We start from the raw sequence: 24,014 nt of genomic DNA, 5'->3' as shown, positions 1-24,014 counted from the left end.
TTACAAAACAAAAGATTTGATAAAGGAACCAGAAAAAAATCATTACGAGGAAAACTCAAATTGACTCAAAATTATGAAACTAAAACAACCGAATACCAGGAACAAAAGCTAAAATGAACCGATATCAACTAAATCTTTCCCAAAAAGTTTTTTTCTCCTTTACATTAATGAAAATCATAAGTTAATAGATATGTTTTTTGACATGCTGTAGGTCTCCTCCAATATGTTTCGGGCTAATCACTTGACTAGAAAAATCTCCAGTCAGCAGGTAATTAATAAGCGTGGTGTTTTAAGTTCTATGTAACTTCAATTTAATCTTTCAGCCGACCAACCAAAACAAAATGATACATCGCCCAAAATATGTATTAGACATGTAGCTCTTTCACAATGTAACTCATTCAATGTATCTCCTTATTAAGTTAGTCTGGTCGACATAGAGAGATCTCATAATGTTTGATCTGTGCCAATTGCCGTATAGATTATAGCATTTATTTGCAAATTTTCATGCAAATGCGAACTGGAAAATATTTTAAATTTTGAGTTCCAGTAGAATGGTGCCGTTTATGTTATAATATGTTCAGACGGGCGCTAGTAACATACATTGCAATATTATTGAATAATAAAAACAAAATTGTATCTTTAATCTGCGACTAAGATTTTGTGTCACAGTGATGTTCTCATTTCACGTTTGAAATTGAATATAGCGCGATGCAATTCTAATGCCCGATACAATTAATTCGAATAATTGTCATCCAAGAAACACTTTTGCAAACTCCTGTGAGGTTTTCTAGCATTTTGTTTGGTATGAGCTATTGCAACATTATTCAGAATAATCTACGTTTGACACCCTCAATTTTTTGACAACCCTTCCAAATACAAAAAATTTACTTTTGGGGTATGCAACTTACAACTATGCAACAATACCAAAATTGTTTCACCTCTCTTTAAGTTTCTAAATTTTAGTACGTTTATAAATTTCAGGATTGGTATTCTGAGACTTACGAATCGGGATCATTCAGGAAAAACGTGAAAAATATGCAATTGACTCACTCCTTTACATTTGGTACATTTGACAGAGTATAATTCGTCCCAACATCTGTCACAGTAAGCCTTGTTGTCGTGTGGGTGAAAAGAGTCCTTGCCAATGACGTCATTACAGTTGAAACACTTGAAACACTCCGAGTGGTAGCTGCCCCCATTCCACGTTAGCTTCATAGTTCCTGTAAAGTTTACAATTAGCTTTATAAAATGTTTTAATCGGAGGTCACAGACGGATATAGCCGAAAAATTTTGGGAGCCAGAACAGGAGAAACGCAACTCAAAAGATTTTTCGTAGCGAGAGTGCTTCGGTTGTTGATTCGAACTGAACTAATAATATTAACTACAAACGGTTTTGAACCAGGATTTCATTAATTTGAACATTTGACATATTGAAGCAGATGTGACTGAAAAACTCTCCTTCTCCATGAGTTGAGTAAAATCTTTCTCATTTCTTATCCGCCCAATTATGGGATGCATATTAATTGCAAATCAGCTCCGATGCTATAGTAACATTCAACAATTTGCTATATGATGACACACACTTCGGTATTTGGGTTTATTACGTACCAGGGTCTTAACCACAAATTATCAAAACCGTCGGATGAAAAAAAGGAAGAATTATTTGGTTTCATGATCGCCAGAACATATTGTTGCAAACTTCGCGCTTTAAAGAAGCGGATTTGAGCATATAACCACACTGGATAGGTGCTACAAAAGATTTCAGCTACCATACAAATTCATATACCATGCCTCATCATAATATTTCATTAATATTTTCTAATTTTTCATTCTTGATGAAATTAATGAAACCTTTTATTGAAGAAGTCTTTTTGTCACACAAAGCGAACACAATTTGCTGGAAAATTTTTAATGAACGAAACTCTTCGTATTTATTCAATCATGGACAATTCCCAAGAATTTTTCAGCTATATTTGAAAATAAAACGAATACCGGGAATACAAAATAGAATGAACAGGAAAACTAGCTTAATTCTGTGCGTGGCAGAGACTGATCCCACATTCGTATTTGAAATCATAGAAAGCACACAAGCGAACATTCAATTAAATTTTGTGTTTTAATGAGCTTCTGCGGAAATAGCAACTGTTTTATATCTAGTTTTTGCCAAGCAGAGGGTTTAGAAAAGAGGAACCAAGAATGTCTGACTTACCGTCAAATAGAAGATATATCATTATGTATGCCAAAATATTACTTCGATACCGACAACACTTTAAATCTTATTTTTTTTTAAGTCATTGAATCTTTTGATGTTGCTTCATCAATTCATCTGTTTAATTATTTCAAATGATAAGCTCTGAGATTTTTAAAAATTTTGAGATCTCTGATTGACTCAAAGCAATTAACGAACAAATCAACGTCAACAGCGATTTCAGATATATCAGATTACTTTCTTCTTCCTGTTTCCCAACAGATTGACTTAATTGCAAAACAAACAGAGATATGAAAAATGCTACTTAAAAATTGATCATCTCGGTTAAGATTGCACCGTTAAATTCTCTCCATCTTTTGTATCTCAAAACTACATTTTCTAATTATTTTGGATTCTGAATTGTAGCACCGTTAGAAAAATAAATAACTGATGCCCTGAGAAACACTGAAAAATGAGGTCAGCTATCTGAATTTGTCAAAGAAGAACAAGGAATAAAACAGTTTGATCAAAATTTAAACTAAACTGTTTGGAGTGCTACCAAACTTTGCATTTTTGTGCAACCCAGGTTTATTTTTGTTCTGACCCCGCTTGTGGGGGAAGGAACTATATACTCAAATGGGTTTTTTTTGTTCAGTTATTTTGGCCGAGCGATATACTCATCGTAGAGAAACGTGAGTGGTTTCATTAAAAAGCTCGTCCAGCCTAGAATTTAAAAATGAAAAGACTTTATTGAATTTCTTATTTTTCGAGGAGTTATCGAGGATTGAAGTTTTGTGTGAACACGTGATATTTGTTATGATTTCGTTCACTTTTATTGTAATTTTTCTTCAAATTATGATCTTTTCTTTAAAAATTTTTCATTCAAAATTACGTTTCACGCCAAAAAATGGAACCAACATTGTATTTCTAAAACACGAAAGGTGATGAAAAGACTAGTTCTGGTCTCATAGGGAAGCTTACTATTAAAAAAATCGAATTCTATTTGAGAGCTGCTTTTTTAGAAAACTTCGCATTTTTTACGTCACCTAGAGACTGGTCACTTTTCATATCGATGTTTGGATAATGATAAACCTGATATACAGTAAAATGACGCCCAATGAACAGAAAACACGTTTTCAAGGAATCGCACATGTTTTTTATGGCTTCGACTCTGAGCTTTTGAAATTTTTGAGAATTTACTGAATTTTGAGTGCCCTATGGTATAAAATCGTTGACTAAAATTGAAATGGGTTTGGTAATGAGCATTAGTGAAGCTATTCAGGGCTTTGATTGGACAGCTAATGGCTGTTAAGACTTTAAACATAATTTTTCGAAATTTCTTTTAAACATTAACCGATCATAAACTTATTTTTGTACGCAGTAAATCAACCTCAGTACTTACGGGATCCCGTTCTTTTCTACTGCAACCAAAGTAATCTGTTTAGTGGTTTTATTTTCTAACTTTGAATTTATGACTTCGATGCCACAAGATTTCAAAAACAAATTTAAAATTTTTGAATATTTTCGTATTTTTGAATCTTTTAAAAATTTTATCACATTATCCTAATTTGGATAGCTCCCGTTGGTTAAGGGAAGACGTTCAATGAATCATAGATAAAGCTTTCAAAGAAAAGCTTATGGTTTAAGTGGCTTCGACACTTTCTTCTCGCTTTTTTCTACTGAACTTTTGGTTTTTGCCTGTATTTGTTGTTGTTTTCTTCGTCAATGACTTATTATAATGTCTTATCGTATCGATGACTTGTCAATGACAAACATCAATTTCTTCCCATCGAGGCATAACCCTTATGTTTCCATCAAGCGCTGAAAGCAATCGAGTTTAATGGCGTTGATATTACCGGTTTTCTCGTGCATTTAATGTAATTGTTCATATTTATCAATATTTTGAAGTTCTTTGAAAAAAAAATCTCATACTGTTAAAAAATTGATGAATGATAGAAAAGTCATAACCGAAAAGTTATTTTTTAATGGCTTGGGCACTTTTCTCGCTCAATTTTTTTCTTGAGTTATCGGTTTTTGCCTATTGTTTTAATCTTTAGGTAGGCGTAAAATGCTGACCGGTCTCAACAGCTTTTAAATGAGTATTCAAAGATTGATATTTCCTGAGGCAGTCCTTTTATAGCGAATGGTCTCAAAATTTATGATATTATACATTTTCATTGTCTTTTTAACTTTTCAGTTTTTGTTGTTTTTTTCGTGAAATTGTAGCTTCTTCACATCATTGAGAGGTCTCATTCAATTTCTTGTATTCGAAAAATTTAAAAAACCAGTGGTATCATGTCATAACTGATGTTTTGTTTGTGGACAAAATGCGTTTAAGTTAAAGTGGTGTACTTGTGTTTCTTTTTATCTTCTTATAGCACATTCGCGTAATAACAGATCCGAATGATGTTCAAACGCACATGGCTCAAATGCACATATTTATTCTTGCAAAATAATTTTACTTGCATTAGTTTGAATGAAAATGGAAGGAAGGATAAATAGTATTCAGATAATAGCTAATGATTTTAATGGCTTCAATAATTTGTGTTTTCGCAAATTGTTTAATTTTTTGAGCTTTTCTGCTTCTGTAGTCCGTTCCTATGGCTTAACCTATCTAACGACTGGTTCTATTGGTTCCATAATGATTGTTTAGTAAATTTACCAAGAATTATTCTGTTAAAAGCTAATAATTTTTAAGACTTAAGAAATTATTTGGTTTAAAAGTTGATTGATTTTTCAATTTCGCCTTATTATTTCCTTTTGTCAACTTTGTTACCTAATCTCATCGAGGAAAGTTGCAATCTGCTTCTTAGTACGGACAAAGTGAATTTGGCCAGTTAAGATTTTATACAATTGCATTTTGGCTTTGTTACTAGGTGCGTTCAAATTTAGATAATTAGTTTTTGCCATAAAATTTTTGTGTTTGCTTCTTTTGTTGTTTGATTTTTTGCTCGTTGTTTTTTCAATGACAGATCATGTCAGTGCTTTAATGCGGCATGGAATTATGTAATTCAACAAGTAGTTAGGTTTTTAAACGTTTTTTTATGCTCAAACATCTATTTTAATTATGTCTTCATTTGGTTGACAATTAAGTCGAAAGTGTAGATGAGCTCGGGTTGGAACATCATGTGCGAGCGCACTTTAACGAGCATCCTTGTTGGATTTAGACACAGATATCGTAAGGAAGGTTTCTCAATGGTTGCTCTGGGATGCCATCGAAAAACCATAACTTTTCGTAACTCAAATAAAAATTATTTAATTTCTTTGTTGAAAATCTAGACGGATAGAGCTTTAACTTGATAACCACCTATCTTATTCTGGCAAGCCCTCAAAAAATGTCTGAAAAAAGCGGAGTTATCAAAAAAATTCTCATATTTTGTTTCAAAAATGTGGTATTAATAACAAAAAAAAACATAATGACGAGTTGGTTCAAATTCCTTTTCGGGAGCGCTATTTAGTGATCCATTATCTTTGCAAGAGCAATACCAGCTGTTACCAAACAGAAAATTTTTGTTTGTATGGTTTTTAGAGACCATAAAAAGATTAAATATGGTCAATATTGGGTTATAATAAGAGCATGAACGGTTCTTAGGAATCAAAGCAAGATTAAATATCATTGTTAGCAGACATTGTAACCTCAAAATAGAAAACTCCTATAGTCTTTATAGAATCATATGTAATCTTAGTATGGTTGCTAAGAAATCATAATTAATATCTAGACAGTGCAACTAAAATAAACTGACACATGTCAAAACCTAATTAATTCTAAACGTATGCTTAAATACATGACAATAGTTAAATCCAGAAACGAATTCTACAAATTTTTCATGTTATTTGACAAGGCTTCCAATTTGAATTGCGTAACGTAAACCAGCGCTGATCAGACCGACTTGCCTTGCGCGCAAAATTTATTAAACTAATATACTTTAGTAATCTAAAATTAAGAAAATTAATTGTGACCTCCTTTAAATGGCTCGTTACACACATAACACTTGGGATCAAAGTCCTTCTCGTAGCGTTCAGTGCAGAAGAGACTCTCCTTGTCAGTACCTACCCCAAAGTTCTCTCCAACCAGAGACTTACTGCAATCTGTACACTTGAAACACCTCGCGTGCCAGTGCTTCGCTTTGAACGACAGATCCTGAAGTCAATTGAATTCAATGAATACTTCAAAAAACGCGAATTTTTTCACGATTCTCAAAGAAAGTTTTTCTGCAGTTATTACTAGCCAGTGCCCTTACCAATAGATTTTAATTACTGTTGGTACATTTAAACAACTATGTGGAATACTTGCTTCATCAATTCATCTGTTTAACTAATTTAAATGATAAGCTCTGAGATTTTTAAAAATTTGGACATCTCTGATTGACTCGAAGCAATTAATGAACAAATCAACGTTAACAGCGATTTCAGATATATCAAATTACTTTCCTCTTCCTGTTTCGAAACAGATTGACCTAATTGCAATACAAACAGAGATATGAAAAATGCTACTTAAAAATTGATCATCTCGGTTAAAATTGCACCGTTAAATTGTCTCCAACTTTTGTATCTCAAAACTACATTTTCTCAATATTTTGGATTTTGAATTGTAGCACCGTTAGAAAAATAAATAACTGATGACCTGAGAAACACTGAAAAATGAGGTCAGCTGTCTGAATTTGTCAAAGAAGAACAAGGAATAAAACAGTTTGATCAAAATTTAAACTAAACTATTTGGAGTGCTACCAAACTTTACATTTTTGTGCAACCCAGGTTTATTTTTGTTCTGACCCCACTTGTGGGGGAAGGAACTATATACTCAAATGGGTTTTTTTGTTCAGTTATTTTGGCCGAGCGATATACTCATCGTAGAGAAACGTGAGTGGTTTCATTAAAAAGCTCGTCCAGCCTAGAATTTAAAAATGAAAAGACTTTATTGAATTTCTTTTTTTCGAGGAGTTATCGAGGATTGAAGTTTTGTGTGAACACGTGATATTTGGTATGATTTCGTTCACTTTAAATGTAATTTTTTTTCAAATTATGACCTGTTCTTTAAAAATTTTCCAATCAAAAATACGTTTCACGCCAAAAAATGAAACCAACATTGTATTTCTAATACACGAAAGGTGATAAAAAAGATTAGTTCTTGTCTAATAGGGAAGTTTACTATAAAAAAAATTCGAATTCTATTTGAGAGCTGTTTTTTTTAGAAAATCTCATATTTTTCAGGTCACCTAGAGACTGGTCACTTTTCATTTCGATGTTTGGTTAGTGATAAACCTGATATACGGTAAAATGACGCCTAATGAACAGAAAACACGTTTTCCCGTTTTCAAGGAATCGCACATGTTTTTTTGTGGCTGCGAATTTGAGCTTTTGGATCTTTTAATGAAATTTTGATTTTCTTTTTAAGGTTTTACTGAATTTTGAGTGCCCTATGGCATCGAATCGTTGACTACAGTACAATGGGTTCCGTATTGAGCATTAGTGAAGCTATTCAGGGCTTTGGTTGGACAGCTAATGGCTGTTAAGACTACAAGCATAATTTTTCAAAATTTTTTTTAAATATTAACCGATCATAAACTTATTTTTGTACGCTGTAAATCAACCTCAGTTCTAACAGAATCCCGTTCTTTTCTACTGTAACCAAAAGTAATCTGTTTACTGGTTTTATTTTCTAACTTTGATTTTATGACTTCGATGCCACAAGATTTTAAAAACAATTTTAAAATTTTTGGATATTTTCATCATTTTGAGTCTTTTTAAAATTTTATCACATTATCCTAATTTGGATAGCTCCCGTTGGTTCATGGAAATTGTTCATTGGATCATAGATAAAGCTTTCAAAGAAAAGCTTATGGTTTAAATGGCTTCGACACTTTCTTCTCGCATTTTTCTACTGAATTTTTGGTTTTTGCCTGTATTTGTTGTTGTTTTCTTCGTCAATGATTTATTATAATGTCTTATCGTTTCGATGACTTGTCAATGACAAACATCAACTTCATCCCATTGAGGCATAACCCGTATGCTTCCATCGAGCGTTTTTATTGCCCGTCGCTGAAAGCAATTGAGTTTAATGTCGTTGATATTCCCGGTTTTCTCGTGGATTTAATGTATTTGTTCATATTTATTAATATTTTGAAGTTATTTGAAAAAAAATCTCACACTGTTAAAAAATTGATGAATGATCGAAAATTCATTACCGAAAAGTTATTTTTGAATGGCTTCGGCACTTTTCTCGCTCAATTTTTTTTTGAGTTATCGGTTTTTGCCTATTATTCTAATCTTTAGGTAGGCGTAAAATGCTGACCGGTCTCAACAGCTTTTAAATGAATATTCAAGGATTGATATTTCCTGAGGCAGTCCTTTTATAGCGAATAGTCTCAAAATTTATGATATTATACATTTTCCTTGTCTTTTTAAGTTTTCAGTTTTTGTTGTTTTTTTCGTGAAATAGTAGCTTCTTCACATCATTAAGAGGTCTCATTCAATTTCTTGTATTCGAAAAATTTAAAAAGCCAGTGATATCATGTCGTAACTGATGTTTTGTTTGTGGACAATATGCGTTTAAGTTAAAGTTTTAGTGGTGTACTTGTGTTTCTTTTTATCTTCTTTTAGCACATTCGCGTAATAACAGATCCGAATGATGTTCAAATATGGCTCAAATGCACATATTTATTCTTTCGATATAACTTTACCTGCATTAGTTTGAATGAAAATGGAAGGAAGGATACATAGTATTCAGATAATAGCTATTGACTTTAATGGCTTCAATAGTTTGTGTTTTCGCAAATTGTTTAATTTTTTGAGCTTTTCTGCTTCTGTAGTCCGTTCCTATGGCTTAACCTATCTAACGACTGGTTCTATTGGTTCCATAATGATTGTTTAGTAAATTTACCAAGAATTATTCTGTTAAAAGCTAATAATTTTTAAGACTTAAGAAATTATTTGGTTTAAAAGTTGATTGATTTTTCAATTTCGCCTTATTATTTCCTTTTGTCAACTTTGTTACCTAATCTCATCGAGGAAAATTGCAATCTGCTTCTTAGTACGGACAAAGTGAATTTGGCCAGTTAAGATTTTATACAATTGCATTTTGGCTTTGTTACTAGGTGCGTTCAAATTTAGATAATTAGTTTTTGCCATAAAATTTTTGTGTTTGCTTCTTTTGTTGTTTGATTTTTTGCTCGTTGTTTTTTCAATGACAGATCATGTCAGTGCTTTAATGCGGCATGGAATTATGTAATTCAACAAGTAGTTAGGTTTTTAAACGTTTTTTTATGCTCAAACATCTATTTTAATTATGTCTTCATTTGGTTGACAATTAAGTCGAAAGTGTAGATGAGCTCGGGTTGGAACATCATGTGCGAGCGCACTTTAACGAGCATCCTTGTTGGATTTAGACACAGATATCGTAAGGAAGGTTTCTCAATGGTTGCTCTGGGATGCCATCGAAAAACCATAACTTTTCGTAACTCAAATAAAAATTATTTAATTTCTTTGTTGAAAATCTAGACGGATAGAGCTTTAACTTGATAACCACCTATCTTATTCTGGCAAGCCCTCAAAAAATGTCTGAAAAAAGCGGAGTTATCAAAAAAATTCTCATATTTTGTTTCAAAAATGTGGTATTAATAACAAAAAAAAACATAATGACGAGTTGGTTCAAATTCCTTTTTCGGGAGCGCTATTTAGTGATCCATTATCTTTGCAATAGCAATAACAGCTGTTACCAAACGGAAAATTTTTGTTTGTATGGTTTTTAGAGACCATAAAAAGATTAAATATGGTCAATATTAGATTATAATGAGAGCATGAATGGTTCTCAGGAATCAAAGCAAGGTAATATATCATTCTTAGCAGACATTGTAATCACATAAATAAAACTCTTATAGTCTAAATAGAATCATATGTGATCTTAGTATGATTGCTAAGAATTCATAATTAATATCTAGACAGTGCAACTAATATGAAGTGACAGATGTCAAAACCTAGTTTAAATCCAAATCTATACTTAAATACATGACAATAGTTTAACCCAGAAACGAATTCTACAAATTTTTCATGTTATTTGACAAGGCTCCCAATTTGAGGTGCGCAACGCAAGCCAGCTCAGATCAGACCGACTTGCGTTGCGCACAAAGTTGACTAAAATAATATACTGTAGTAATCTAAAATTAATAAAATGACTGTGACCTCCTTTAAATGGCTCGTTACACACGACACACTTGGGAGCGAAGTCCTTCTCGTAGCATTCAGTGCAGAAGAGACTCTCCTTGTCAGTACCCACCCCAAAGTTCTCTCCAACCAGAGACTTACTGCAATCTGTACACTTGAAACACCTCGCGTGCCAGTGCTTCCCTTTGAACGTCAGATCCTGAAAAGATACGTTTTGTGGAATTAAAGAGGTGAAAGGGAACCTATGGTGGTTCACTTTACCAATTTATTTCGCAGTGGTGCTGGCTTGTACGGCACTATCTCTAATTTATATTGCTACGTGATTTTTCTACAACTGAAAAAAAAATATTTTGATTCACACTAAAACAAAAGTAAGATCGAAAGATTGATTAGTTAGTTAACCTATATGCAACTCTTTGGTCTCTTCTTCCAGTGAGATGTGTCGGATTCCCGTGTAGAGAAGATTATAACCCCCCCCCCAAAAAAAAAAATCAATAGCTTTTTTGGAAGAAATCTGATTGGTCTACTTTGAGTGAATTATTTAAAAAAACACTTACTTTTTTCGAAAAATCGAGTATAAAAGCATCTTAACTAAAGTATCCGTCATTATATTATCGAGTCGAGTTTAGGTGAGATTTTGATAGAGAATAAATTAACAACAGAAACCTGATCATCGACAGTAATGATGTCATTGCATAGCTGACACTTATTGGCAAAGAGTTTATGATAGCAGTTCACACAATAAGCATTGGCATCTTTGTTCACGAAGCGATACCCCAGCAGACTTCTCTCACAATTATGACACGTGAAATCATGTCCACTCCCTCCTGAAACCCTAACACAATTAATAAGTGTAATTAACAAATTGCGGAGGAGACTTTTAAAAGCAGCTGAAGTAGCTCTTTTAAGTTAAGATTAAGTTTTGAACTAAATTTAGCATTTTTAAAATTAACTTTGTTATCATGATTTTAGTTAAGAGACTTGATTAAGAGGCATTATCTCTTAGTTTCTTTTCAATAGCTTTGGTCTTAACATTTTGTGTTTTCTACGTCTACAAACAAAGACAATGCACCGTATTTTAAATAATTGTGCTCTCATTGATGTGTACCGTCAAATTCAGTCCTTTAATAATTATTTTTTAAAATTTTGAAATTCGTTTTTGTACTCAGCGGTGCAAAAATATTCGGGGTAAGCTTCTCATTTCAATGGTCGGGTGTTTTCCAAAATTTTAGTAAACTAATAATTTGCCATTTCAAACCCGCTTACTTCCAGGGGAAAGCCAAGAGAGTGCCAGCATCTGTGTAAATACTATTGACATTTAAGTACTCGACAATACAATTCTAAAACATTATGATATAATACCATACTCAAGAAGCTATTTTAAATGCCAAAGATCAATTGAGCGTTCTCTTCGACAGGTCATTTCAATACGTAACGAATGAGACAAAAACAATAAAAAACAAACAAACCCTTTTTCATTTCCTTTTTGCTGTCCAACTGGTCGAATGGGTTCTCGGGTGCCCCGCTCTCTAACTTCTGCGCGCTATCATCTCCAATTATTACAATTTCATCTTCCGTTTCCCCTGAAGTTTTGCGGGATCGACGATTCCTCTGCTGTAATGAATTATATACTATAGTATAGTGGTCACATTGCAAATTACCCGATTCCATGTTACCTAAAGCCATTATATCCAATGACATTAAACCCAACCCGATTCCATTCTACACGATTCCATTTTACCCAATGCTATTGTACACAATGCCATTATACCCAATGCCATTATACCCCAAGCCCTTATACCCAATACCACTATACTTAATGCCACTATACCCAATGCCATTATACCCAACTCGATTACATTCTACCCCATTCCATTTTACTCAATGCTATTATACTCCACCCAATTCCATACTACCCAGTTCCATTTTACCCAAAGCCCTTATACCCAATTCCAATATACCTAATGCCATTATATCTAATGCCATTGTACCCAATGCCATTATACTAAAAGTCCTTATACCCAATGACATTATACCTAATGACATTATACCTAATGACATTATACCCAATGCGATTATACCTAATGCCATTATACCCAAGGCCATTAAACCCAAAGCCCTTATACCCAATGCCATTATACCTAATGCCATTATACCCAAGGCCATTACAACCAAACCGATTCCATTCGACCCGATTCCATTTTACCCAATGCTATTATACCCAATGCGATTATACCCAGCCCAATTCCATAGTACTCAATTCCATTTTACCAATGCCATAATACCCAACCCGGTTCGATAATACCCGATTTCATTTTACCCAATGCCATTATAACCAATGCCATTATACCCAACCCAAATCTATTCTAACCGATTCAGTTTTAGCAATGCCATTATAACCAATGCCATTAGACCCAACCCGGTTCCATAAAGCCCGATTCCATTTTACCCAAAGCCATTATGCCCAATACCATTATACCCGAAGCCATTACGCTCAAACGGATTCCATTCTACCCGGTTCCATTGTTACTCAATGCCATTATATCCAACGCCATTATACCCAATCTGATTCCATACTAACCGATTCCATTTCGCCCAATGCCATCATACTCATTGCCATTATACCCAATCCGATTCTTTTCTAACCGATTCCTTTTTACTCAAAGCTATTATACCCAATACCATTACACCAAACCGGTTCCATTCTACGCAATTCCAATTTAGCAATGCCATTATACACAATGTCATTATACCGAAACTGACTCCATTTAACTCAATGCCATTATAACCAGTACCGTTATACCAACTGCCATTATACAAAATGCCGTCATACCCAAGACCATTATAATCAAACCGGTTCTATACTACCCGATTACATTTTACCCATCGACAATTTACCCAATACCATTATATCCAATGCCATTATACCCAACCCGGTTCCATAAAGCCCGATTCCATTTTACCCAAAGCCATTATGCCCAATACCATTATACCCGAAGCCATTACACTCAAACGGATTCCATTCTACCCGATTCCATTGTTACTCAATGCCATTATACCCAACGCCATTATACCCAATCTGATTCCATACTAACCGATTCCATTTCGCCCAATGCCATCATACTCATTGCCGTTATACCCAATCCGATTCTTTTCTACCCGATTCCATTTTACTCAAAGCTATTATACCCAATACCATTACACCAGACCGGTTCCATTCTACGCAATTCCAATTTAGCAATGCCATTATACACAATGTCATTATACCCCAACCGACTCCATTTAACTCAATGCCATTATAACCAGTACCGTTATACCAACTGCCATTATACAAAATGCCGTCATACCCAAGACCATTATAATCAAACCGGTTCTATACAACCCGATTACATTTTACCCATCGACAATATAACCAATACCATTATATCCAATGCCATTATACCCAATGCCATTTTTCCCCATGCCATTATACCTAACTCGATTCCATACTACCCGATTCCACGTTAACTAATCACATTATACCCAATGCCATTTAGTCCCATGCCCTTATACCCAATACCACTATACTTAATACCACTATACCCAATGCCATTATACCCAACCCGGTTCCATAAAAACCGATTCCTTTTTACCCAAAGCCATTATGCCCAATATCATTATACCCGAAGCCATTACACTCAAACGGATTCCATTCTACCCGATTCCGTTGTTACTCAATGCCATTATACCCAACGCCATTATACCCAATCTGATTCCATACTAACCGATTCCATTTCGCCCAATGCCATCATACTCATTGCCATTATACCCAATCCGATTCTTTTCTAACCGATTCCATTTTACTCAAAGCTATTATACCCAATACCACTACACCAAAACCGGTTCCATTCTACGCAATTCCAATTTAGCAATGCCATTATACACAATGTCATTATACCCAAATCGACTCCATTTAACTCAATGCTATTATAACCAGTACCGTTATACCAACTGCCATTATACAAAATGCCGTCATACCCAAGACCATTATAATCAAACCGGTTCTATACTACCCGATTATTTTTTACCCATCGACAATTTACCCAATACCATTGTATCCAATGCCATTATACCCAATGCCATTGTAATCCATGTCATTATACCTAACTCGATTCCATACTACCCGATTCCACTTTAACTAATCACATTATACCCAATGCCATTTAGTCCCATGCCCTTATACCCAATACCACTATACTTATTGCCACTATACCCAATGCCATTATACCCAACTCGATTACATTCTACCCCATTCCATTTTACTCAATGCTATTATACTCCACCCAATTCCATAGTACCCAATTCTCTTTTACCAATGTCATTACAACCAACCCGGTTCCATACTGCCCAATTCCATCTTACGCAAAGCCCTTATACCCAATTCCAATATACCTAATGCCATTATATCTAATGCCATTGTACCCAATGCCATTATACTAAAAGTCCTTATACCCAATGCCATTATACCTTTTGACATTATACCTAATGACATTATAACCAAGGCGATTATACCCAACCCAATTCCATAGTACTCAATTCAATTTTACCAATGCCATAATAAATAACCCGGTTCGATAATACCCGATTTCATTTTACCCAATGCCATTATAACCAATGCCATTATACCCAACCCGAATCTATTCTAACCGATTTAGTTTTAGCAATGCTATTATAACCAATGCCATTAGACCCAACCCGGTTCCATAAAGCCCGATTCCATTTTACCCAAAGCCATTATGCCCAATACCATTATACCCGAAGCCATTACACTCAAACGGATTCCATTCTACCCGATTCCATTGTTACTCAATGCCATTATATCCAACGCCATTATACCCAATACCATTGTACCCCATGCCATTATACCTAACTCGGTTCCATACTACCCGATTCCACTTTAGCTAGTCACATTATACCCAATGCCATTTAGTCCCATGCCCTTATACCCAATGCCATTATACCAAATGCCATTACACCCAAACCTGTTGCACATTACCCGATTCCACTTTACCCATTGCCATTATACCTAATGCCATTACCACCCAACCCGGCTCCATACCACCCGATTCCATTTTATCCGTAAGCCATCGCACCCAATTCCATTTTACCTAACGCCATGTTACCTAATTCCAATATACCCAATACCATTGTACGCAATGCCATTTTACCCAATGCCATTATACCCTATGCCATTTTACCCAATGCCAATATACCCAAAGCCATTATACCCAACTCGATTACATTCTACCCGATTCCATTTTACTCAATGCCATTATAGCCAATGACATTACACACAACCTGGTTCCATACTACCCGATTCCATTTTATCCGTAAGCCATTGCACCCAATTCCATTTTGCTCAATGCCATTTTACCCAAAGCCATCACACCCAACCTGGTTCCATACTACCCGATTCCATTTTACCCAGTACCATTAAACCCAATTCCTTTTTACCCAATGCCATTTAACACAATGTCAATATACCTGTTGCCATGATACCCAATCCCATTCAACCCAATGCTTTTTTATGATCTTTTCGTTCAATAATCCAATTACAAATCGTTGATCAATATTAGAAGGATGTATCCTAAAACTTGTGTCGGCGTGGAAGTCGAGCTGCATAATAACAGAACATTTGGTTTGATATATTAATTAGGAAGCAAAAATTACTGAATTTTAAAGCACAAAACAACGGACTGAAATAAGATAGAGAATATAGGCAACACGCCTGCGTTAACTAAGAATTCGAGAGAAGGTAAGCGTATGTAAGGTCAATATAGAACATCAATGAGCTGAAAAGTCATTAAACGCTTCAAAAAACTCTAACTGCCTCCTAATGAGTTGTTTGTTTTTCTTTTTCATTTGAGTGACCAAAATTTTGATAATCAAGCTGATCGAAAAAAAAAATTGTTCCTTACGCTCAAACGTTTTTTCCAAGAAATCGGCTGGGAGCTGGTGAATTTATAGCTTGTGTGTTTATCTTCACTGTTACTATTGCGGCTACCTACTCATCACTGTTAATGAAAAAGATTTGTCGCTTCTAATATTTGGACAATTTGATGAGAAGCAGATCTTATTTGATTTCGTTGGTTCCACTTATTTGGTTCAATTGACTGAAATAAAAATACTCCATGCGTGTTTTTGTACCAAATCGAGAAACTTTTTCTTCTTTTCTTCTTATCATAGAAACAAGTCGAAAATAAATTTTATGCTGAATTTTATAATAAATTGTAGGCGAAAAACTCCTAGTGTTCATTGATCGTTGACAAATTATTTCCTCGAGTTTAATTAAAAGTTTTCCAAACTATACGTACAAATTTCTGTCCCAATTTGCCAAAAGTTGCTGCGATGTCAGCCCTACTGGCTTCTTGTTCCAGATTGACAGCTTTATTTGTCAATTCCTCCTGTGGTGTTCCTGGAGTGTCATCCGAGGTGTCAATTCTGTTGCGTCTCGACCGTCGGGAACTCACTGATGAGTTGGGTTCCGATATGTCGGTCACTGTCTCGGAAGTGGGAGTCTCCGCTATTTGAGCACGTGCCGCTCGTCTCTGAAATATGGGAAAAAATGATCCCACTTGTTGTAATTATTATCAGTTGAGAAGAAGGCGTATTGCCATACATAGCCTTTGCCAGGCGCTAGTGAAAATGGCAGACGTACCAAAATATAGAAATTTTATTGCTGGCCAATCACAATTGAGAAAATGGGAATAGTGTTTTCTGATTGGCTGATTTCTCAACAAACTCCCCATGTTTTATAATAGGATATGAATTTTAATGTAAAATTGAGAAAAATCGTATTTTTGGGAGGGGAACTGATCTCATATTCGGTTGTGATAGATTCATATCAAGTCCCCACGGGCATGGCCATGGCCTGTGAAGCATGGCCAGATGCGGTAATAAAATACAATCTAGAATTAAGCTAAGCCCCATTTAGGCTAATTGAACGCATAAAGGTAGAGTGTTTTAAATTTCTCAACCAATCACATTCGTTGAAAATTCTATATTTTGGTACGTCTATTTGTTAAGACGTCACCCCTTTGCCACATGCTAAACAAGATTACTCGTGCAATTTTGTGCACAAGTAGAGAAAGTTTCAACTTAGAACATGCAGGAAAAATACAAAAAATAGGACATTACGGCGTAAGTTGCCATCGGGGAAAAGGTGCAATAAATAAAGTCAATTGCAAAGTTGACATAATAAACAGTGGTTCATTCGGAATAATACTAATAATAATAATAATAATAATAATAATAATAATAATAATAATAATAATAATAATATTAATAATAATAAAAATAATAATAATAATAATAATAATAATAATAATAATGAATTTCACTAAACTTGGTTTTACCAAGCTTAGTAAGTCCCTAACAGGGCTAGAATTTGATTTCCCTTAAACACTGTCCATCAATATGGGTATGATTTGTAATTAAAATTCTTCTTAGCTAAATCAAATAGATGTTCTTTGACTTCTCTTTTGAATTTGGGAGGACTTAAATATGGGTTATGGTTGGGAAAATCACGCGCCAGTGACATCGAATTGTTGAAGTTTGTAACTCGGTAGAAAAAATTAGATCGGCAACGCTGGCAATTACATTCGTTTGAGTATAAAAATATTTTCTCCTTTGATCGTGTTTTCGGATGTCCATTCCTTATTTGCCAAAATTGCTCTGCCTCAAATTCCTTCGCATATTCCTTCGTTTGTTCATTTTAGAGCTGTTTTCTGCCATACAGTTGTTTAAGATGCAGTCTAAACATTTCCTTTTGATACTATTTGAGCTTCAATGAGCCTATTTGTTTGATGTTTTTGTCAAATTGCAGTTTAATTAGATGAATAGGGGATATTTTTGTCAACTTAATTAAATATTCAATGAACATTTTTTGATTGAAATTTGGGCACCAAAGTGGTTATATGGAAACTGTCAGGAACCTTCCAGTTGTGTGTTTTCCAATTCTTTAATTACGAAAACCGTTTTTATCGCTAGTTTCTTTTTCCGGAAGTCCTTGTCGTTTAACTGTTATAATATACTCGTTGAACTTCGAATTCAGATCACAATAATCAGTTGTTGCTTTACCGGTCATTGCTTTAATTTCAGTTAAAAAATGTTAATTCAACCCTTAAACTAATTTGACCCTTAAATTAAACGAAAAAGAACAAAAAAGACAACTTAATTTTGAATATCTCTTCGTAATGACAAATTGAGCAGAACAATGGTGCCAAGCCTTTCAATTTTTTTGAAAATTAAACGAGGCAGTACATAAACCCTCAAAATTATTAAAAGTGATGTTCTTATCTGCACGAGATCACCATGAACTGTAATCGACGCTAAAATAAACCACACTATCAAAATATGAAAAAGCGAAGACATGATTGCTCAACCAAACTCTAAAGATATCGAAAAATGAAAACATGATTGCTCAAACTGAGGGCTCAACAACTTCAAACCCTCAAATTTCAATCTTAATCTCATGGCAAAAAAAACTTATCAAACTGGCTCAAGGAACCAATTGCAATTTAAAGCCTTGTCATTTAACGTTTTATCACGTTCTAAAAGTGCATAACCCCCTTTTATTCTACAATTTAAATGAAAATAGTGCGTGCACAGAACAAAAAAAAATTGTATATTGAAATCACCAATTGCGAAGCAATAAAAACAAATAAAAATTCAATTTCAGCTGGGTAAATTTGAAATTTAAAAATGCTGGCGGACAAAGACAAAAGTAAATTTAACCATTTAGAGCATCAGAGTCAGAAAAAAAAGAAAACTAACAAGGACAAAATAATAAACATTTTACAATAAAATAAAGAACTCATTAGTCAAAAAGTTATCCCATTATCATATCCTAGCAGTAATGGCTTCAAAATTGATGAGACAAGTTCAAGCATGCGGAACCTATAACAACATGGTTTGATCTTTTTGAACAAAACTTGAGACACTACAGAAAATTTAGAAAAAAACTGATAAAAAAATGCTTTTAAAGCCCAGTGTTTTCAATGCTGACAAAAAAAATAAATGCGAAAAGGCTGCTAGAAGCATCTAAAAAAGAGGGTTAAAGATTTGAAAACGAAAGGGTCAATTAACATGAAAAACAAAAATCAAACATGCATTAATTAAACTTTTGTATTAAAATAACTTCAGAAACAACTTCAGTTTCAATTACACAACAAAACAACTAGTTTGTCTGCAAACAAAAAGATTTGATTAATAAAAGGGAAACAGAGCTGAAACGGAAGAAAATCTGTTTGAAAAAATTAACTACAAAAAACCTACAAACTGTTACTGTCTCAACCTTTTCAAATTAATTGTTAAAAAACTACAAATTATGACTTTCTCAACATTTTCAAATTAAAAAGACGTAATGAGTGACATGGAATACAGAAGCAGTTGCTAGTGATGGTGACTTTGTGCGAGCCGTGTGCGTGTGTGTGAGCGTGTAATTTTGTGTACGTGTTTACTTGTTGGTGTGAAGAGGAAGAGTTAATTTTGATTTTTCTTCTGGATTTTAAATCTCCCGGGTCAAGGTTATCACGGCAAACTTTTGTGAGAAATGCTGTGGAATAAGGTGATAGAGTACAATTTTCATAGCTTATTTTTTTTTTAAATTTTTGCCTTGAAAGCAGTGAACCGCGCTGAATTACTTTTCTTCACCGCATGACGCAATGAATTATCATAATTCACCACTACAGAGGACCCGGTGAAAAAATAAATTCAACGGAACGAAAAAACTTCACCGCTACCGAGAACTCTATGAAAAAAAATTCAGCGTGATTCGCCGCATTCACGGCTAAATTCAACAAAATTTATCTAGGATCACGGCTAATTTCATCGCAAAATTATGTAAGTTCAACTCAATTCTACGCAAAATTATGTAAGATCTACGCTAATTTCATCGCGAAATTATGTAAGATTTACGGTAAAATCAACGCAAAATTATGTAATATCTGTGCTTTCGAACATAAAATTAGGTAATATTAACGCTCAGTTCACCGCAAAACTATGTAAGATCAATACTAAAATATGTAAGGTCTACATTATATTCAACACATAATTTCTACGCTCAATTCAACCTAAAATTTATTAAGATTGGCGCTCAAGGGTAGATTTTACAGAAATTCAACGCATTTAACGTCAGTCTTACATAATTTTGCATTTTTTACCGATGACACTTCGGCCCGGGTTTGAACAGCAGTGAATTTTTTCTTTCACGTTAACACACAAAAAAAGTAATATCTACGCCAAATTCAACGCAAGATCAATTCAAAAAATATGTTATATCTGCGCTAAATTCAACGCAACTTTATATAATATCTACTCTAAACTCAACGCAAGGTTATTTAAGATTGACGCTGCAGCTTAGATTTTACAAAATTACAACGCATTGATCACCAGTCTTTCATAATTTTGCATTTTTATTGTTGACATCTTGGCCCGGGGTCGAGGAGCTGTCAATTGTTTTTTTTTCGATAAATTCACCGCATTTCTCATATCAAATTGCCACAAAAGTCTAAACGATAAGTCTTTGTAAGAAATGCGGTAATTTTTGTGGTAAACTTTTTGTAAGAAATGCGGTATAGAGTGCTGAATGCTGTTTTCATTGCTCAAAAAAAATTAATTGAGCAAAATCTGCTAGAAGCATCTAGTGTTTTAAAAAATTTGAAAACAAAAGCGTCAATTAAAAATAAAATCAAAACTCGAACATGCTTTAATTAAAATTTTGTAATAAAATAACTTGAGAAAAAACTACTGTTTCAATTAAGAGAAAAATTACAGGTTTGTCTGCCAACAAAAAGGTTTGTTTAAAAACTAAGAAACAGAGCTAAAGAGGGAGAAAATTTTTCAACAAAACTGAAAAAAAATGCTTTAGACAGAAATTGTTAAAAAATTCTTGATATATGGGCCTTTAACTATGTAACAGCAAGATTTTTAGCAAAAAAATTCGTACAAATTGAATAAAGGGAAAACCATTTTTTTGCGTTTACGTGATAGTTACTATAACAAATATTTTAAAAAACTACCAACTATTACTGCCTCAACCTTTTCAAATTAAAAAGACGTAACGACAGACATGAAATACAAAGAACCAAGGAAAAGCAAATAAACAAAGTTTGTAGTTGTTAGAGATATTGATTTTGTGCGAGGCGTGTACTTGTGTGTGTGAGCGTGTGATTGTGTACGTGTGCATTTGTTGGTGTGAAAAGGAAGAGTTTATTTTGCATTTTTTTTCGGATTTCCGCAATCCCGGGTGTAAGTTAAAATATAAATTCGACGTCAAGTTATGTAATATCTACGCTAAATTCAACGCTAAATTTTGTAAGATCTACGGTAAAATCAATGCAGAATTATCTAATATCTGAGCTTTGGAAAACGAAATTAGGTAAAACCAAAGCTGATTTCATCACAAAATTATGCAAAATCAATTCAAAAAAATATGTAATATCTGCGCAAAATTCAACGCAAAGTTATATAATATCTACTCTCAACACAACGCAAGGTTATTTAAGATTGACGCTGCAGCTTAGATTTTACAAAATTACAACGCATTGATCACCAGTCTTTCATAATTTTGAATTTTTATTGTTGACATCTTGGCCCGGGGTCGAAGAGCTGTCAATTGTTTTTTTTTTCGATACATTCACCGCATTTCTCACATTAAATTGCCACAAGTTTAAACGATAAGTCTTTGTGAGAAATGCGGTAATTTTTGTGGTAAACTTTTTGTAAGAAATGCGGTTTGGAGTGCTGAATGCTGTTTTCTTTGCTCAAGAAAAAAAATAATTGAGCGAAATCTGCTAGAATCATCTAGTGTTTTAACAAATTTCAAAACGAAATTGTCAATTAAAAATAAAACCAAAAATAAAACATAAACTTCAGAAAAAAACTACTTTTTCAATTAGGAGCAAAATTACAGGTTTGTCTGCCAACAAAAAGATTAGTTTAATAACAAAGAAACAGAGCTAAAGAGGGAGAAAATTTTTCAGCAAAATTGAAAAAAATATTTTAGACAAAATTTGTCTAAAATTTTTGATATATGGGCCTTTAACTATGTAACAGCAAGATTTTTAACAAAAAATTCGTACAAATTGAATAAAGGGAAAACCATTTTTTTGCGTTTACATGATAGTTACTATAACAATTATCTAAAAAAAACTACCAACTATTACTGCCTCAACCTTTTCAAATTAAAAAGACGCAACGAGAGACATGAAATACAAAGAACCAAGGAAAAGCAAACAAAAAAAAGTTTGTAGTTGTTAGAGATATTGACTTTGTGAGAGGCATGTACGTGTGTGCGAGCGTGTGATTGTGTACGTGTGCATTTTTTGGTGCCAAAAAAAAATTATTTTGCATTTTTTTCGGATTTCCGCTATCTCGGGTGTAATCTCAAATCTAAATTCAACGCTAAATTATGTAAGATCTACGGTAAACTCAACGCAGAATTATTTAATATCAGCGCTTTGGAAAACGAAATTAGGTAAAATCAAAGCTGATTTCATCACAAAATTATGCAAGATCAATTCAAAAAATATGTAATATCTGAACTAAATCCAATGCAAAATTATATAATATCTACCCTAAACTCAACGCAATGTTATCTAAAATTGACACTGCAGCGTAGGTTTTACAAAATTTCAACGCATTGATCACCAGTCTTTCATAGTTTTGCATTTTTTTGTTGTTATCTCGGCCCGGGGTCGAAGAGCTGTCAATTATTTTTTTTGATACATTCACTGCATTTCTCACATCAAATTGCCGCAAAAGTCTGAACTATGAGTCTTTATAAGAAATGCGGTAATTTTTGTGGTAAACTTTTTGTAAGAAATGCTGTATAGAGTGCTGAATGCTGTTTTCTTTGCTCAAGAAAGAAATTAATTGAGCAAAATCTGCTAGAAGCATCAAGTGTTTTAAAAAAATTCAAAACGAAAGCGTCAATTAAAAATAAAAATAAAAGTCGAACATAATTTAATTAAAATTTTGTAATTAGGTAACTTCAGAAAAAACTACTGTTTCAATTAGGAGCAAAATTACAGGTTTGTCTGCCAACAAAAAGATTAGTTTAGTAACAAAGAAACAGAGCTAAAGAGGGAGAAAATTTTTCAACAAAATTGAAAAAAAATAATTTAGACAAAATTTGTCTGAAATTTCTGATATATGGGCCTTTAACTATGTAACAGCAAGATTTTTAACAAAAAAATCGTACAAATTGAATAAAGGGAAAACCATTTTTTTGCGTTTACGTGATAGCTACTATAACAATTATTTTAAAAAAACTACCTCTTACTGCCTAAAGATTTTCAAATTAAAAAGACGCAACGACAGACAAGAAATACAAAAACTAACTATTACTGCCTCAACCTTTTCAAATTAAAAAGACGCAACGACAGACATGAAATACAAAGAACCAAGGAAAAGCAAATAAACAAAGTTTGTAGTTGTTAGAGATATTGACTTTGTGAGAGAATGTACTTGTGTGTGTGAGCGTGTGATTGTGTACGTGTGCATTTGTTGGTGTGAAAAGGAAGAGTTTATTTTGCATTTTTTTTCGGATTTCCGCTATCCCGGGTGTAAGTTAAAATAAAAATTCGACGCAAAGTTGTGTAATTTCTACGCTAAATTCAACGCT

General features: G+C 33.7%; 1 protein-coding gene across 1 annotated transcript in view; it reads right to left on the bottom strand.

The window, feature by feature from the left end:
* The window catches only part of LOC142338531 (four and a half LIM domains protein 2-like), a 66,693-nt gene that overhangs the window by 27,229 nt on the left and 15,450 nt on the right, over positions 1-24,014 (bottom strand). Inside the window, exons 2-6 of the mRNA XM_075388316.1 lie at positions 16,702-16,935; positions 11,818-11,962; positions 11,015-11,175; positions 10,367-10,547; positions 1,051-1,220 (exon numbers count right to left, since the gene is read on the bottom strand). Of these exons, the coding sequence (XP_075244431.1) occupies positions 1,051-1,220; positions 10,367-10,547; positions 11,015-11,175; positions 11,818-11,962; positions 16,702-16,935 (891 nt within the window). The remainder of the gene's footprint in view (positions 1-1,050; positions 1,221-10,366; positions 10,548-11,014; positions 11,176-11,817; positions 11,963-16,701; positions 16,936-24,014) is intronic.

Source organism: Convolutriloba macropyga, chromosome 4, assembly GCF_964194025.1.
Source record: "Convolutriloba macropyga chromosome 4, txConMacr16.3, whole genome shotgun sequence".
Classification (NCBI taxonomy): Eukaryota; Metazoa; Xenacoelomorpha; order Acoela; family Convolutidae; genus Convolutriloba; species Convolutriloba macropyga.
The sequence above is the reverse complement of the archived record's forward strand: the minus strand, read 5'-3'. Positions and strand labels throughout refer to the sequence as shown.